Raw genomic sequence first — 2,500 nt, 5'->3', positions numbered from 1 at the left:
TGGAACCATATATAATGAATATGTGCTAATTTCATTGACAAAACATCAAAACAGATAATGGCCAACATAATTTGACTGGTATAGGCATTTTGAATCCAACATTACTGGTTGTGGCATAACTTAATTGACCATTTCGTCTCTTTTATAAATGTATGTATATTCTCATAATTTACCACCATCGCCATAGAAATGGAAGAATACATCGGACGGTTTAGTTGTAGAAATATTTAATGATATATAAGTTGATGAGATATTCATGGTTGGGATGTGTTTCATGATAGATTTACTGGGTCAAGGGGGGCATGGAAATAAACAGCAACAAATGTCAGTATATGAAACTTCAAAATAATTCACACTTAAAATATAGACACAAACAATGGCGTTAATACGGAGATATATAAAAACGTTATGTTGGTGATCAGAAAATACAACACAAGAAACTTGAAGCATATCTTGGAATTTAAAAAAATACTTCGATCGCTACACGACGTTTACATTATAATCATACAAGTTATAACTCTCAACAGAGAAACAGCTAGAAGAAGAAGAAGAAGAAGAAAAGAAGAAGAAGAAGAAGAAGAAAAGAAGAAGGAGAAGAAGAAGAAGACCAAGAAGAAGAAGAAGAAGAAAAAGAAGAAAAAGACAAAGAAGAAGAAAAGAAGAAGAAGAGAAAAAGGAACAACAAACACAACAGTCACTACTACTATTACTACTGTTACTGCTGCAACTGTTGCTTCTACTGCTACCGCTGCTATTAGTACCTTGTTTCTTTCGAGAGGAATTAGATATGACTTTGAAATGAAATATCAACAACAAAGGTCATAATAAACACATAACTGTTACCTTTTCTGTTAAGCCGACCGATATGGTTACTGGTTGGTCAAGGTCCATTATTTGAACGTTGGGAACATTTGCGGCAATAATATTGCTGATAATTGTAGTATTTGCTTTGGCGCTGGAATTTTGTTTTACCTGAAAATAGAAGTCATTAAATAAACAAATTCCTTCAAGAGAAGAGTCTAATATGTAATGTTATCAAAAAGTTATCTGAAGGCGCATGGATCAGTGGTTAGAGCGTGAGGTTGTGAGCTCGAATCCCTGACCGGGCTGCGTGTTGTGTTCTTGAGCAAGACACTTTATTTCACGTTGCTCCAGTTCACTCAGCTGTAGAAATGAGTTGCGACGTCACAGATGCCAAGCTGCATCGGCCCCTTTGCCCTTTTCTTGGATAAAACTGGTGGCGTGGAGAGGGGAGGTTGTTATGCATGGGCGACTGTTGGTCTTCCATAAACAACCTTGCCCGGACTTGTGCCTGGGAGGGTAACTTTCTAGGTGTAATCCCATGGTCTGTGTCGTGGCCGAAGGGGGTCTCAGAATCAAAAACTTTCTAGAACTAGTTCCGTAGTGCACCAACAGATGGCAGCACAGGGTTGCGTTCCCAGTGAGAGCGAGGTGCGACCTTCATGAGGTAGGATGCTGAGTTAAATCGATGTGTGTGTTTCGTTAGTTGTGACATTTGTGTGACAACTGGCGAACTACAGCATATAATATCGTATATTCTGTAGCTTGAGATTTTGTCATGGACAGGAACAATGAACTAACGTGAACTTTTGCATTAATCTTGCAACGTCTGTTACAGAGACATTGAGCATAATTTGGCAAGTTTACGGGGACGAGGCAACGGGTCACATGCAATGTTTCTAGTGTCACGGGCGCTTCAAAAGCAGGAGAACCTCCCTGTAAGACAATGAGAAATCTGAAAAACCTTCCACGATATATCACAACGTGCTATTGTGAATCGAAAATTCATCTCCCAGGGCTTGACCGTCAATCGAAAATTCTACTTCGATGTTTTGAAGTGTTTGAAAGAGGACTTTCAGTGAAATCGAAATTCTGTGGATCACGAAGAATTGGTTCTTCACGTGGACAATCCACCCTGTCACTCGAGATCACCTCACTTCTAAGTTACTTGCTAAAACCAACATGGTATCGCTCCTACAGGCGCCCTATTCGCTAGATTCAGCACCTGCGGACTGTCACCTCTTCCCCAACATGAAAGTTTAGCTGAAAGGTCGCCGTTTTAACACTGCTGTCAAGATCCAGATCGAGTAACAGAAGGCCTGATTCCATGAGTGGCAGGAACGCTGGGACCCGGCACTTGTATTGCTGCGCAAGGTAACTATTTCGAAGGGGATGATGTTAAAACCTTTGTAAATACATAATTTTTTATCTATTAAATATAACTAGTCCTGAAGCCTTTTGATACCTATTTCTTTCCTACTCACAAGGGGCTAAACACAGAGAGGACAAACAAACTATAACAGACAAAGGTTATGACGTAGGTGCTTAATTTATCGACCCAGAAAGGATGAAAGGCAAAGTCGACCTCGCCGGAATTTGAACTCAGAACGTAACGGCAGAAGAAATACGGCTACGCATTTCGCCCGGCGTGCTAACGGATTTGCCAGCTCGCTGCCTTTTTAAATAATAAATGCGCCCT

The 2,500-nt window shown here is 40.3% G+C and overlaps 2 protein-coding genes across 8 annotated transcripts in view; both read right to left on the bottom strand.

The window, feature by feature from the left end:
• The window catches only part of LOC115225268 (adhesion G-protein coupled receptor G6-like), a 1,160,637-nt gene that overhangs the window by 493,761 nt on the left and 664,376 nt on the right, over positions 1–2,500 (bottom strand). The window contains exon 22 of the mRNA XM_036513960.1: positions 844–972. Coding sequence (XP_036369853.1) covers positions 844–972 — 129 coding nt within the window. The remainder of the gene's footprint in view (positions 1–843; positions 973–2,500) is intronic.
• The window catches only part of LOC115225305 (slit homolog 1 protein), a 514,782-nt gene that overhangs the window by 480,492 nt on the left and 31,790 nt on the right, over positions 1–2,500 (bottom strand). The gene's annotated exons all lie outside the window — the stretch shown is intronic.

The sequence above is a fragment of the Octopus sinensis genome, linkage group LG27 (genome assembly GCF_006345805.1).
Source record: "Octopus sinensis linkage group LG27, ASM634580v1, whole genome shotgun sequence".
NCBI lineage: Eukaryota > Metazoa > Mollusca > Cephalopoda > Octopoda > Octopodidae > Octopus > Octopus sinensis.
Note: the sequence above shows the minus strand (reverse complement) of the source record. Positions and strands in the feature narration are given on the sequence as shown.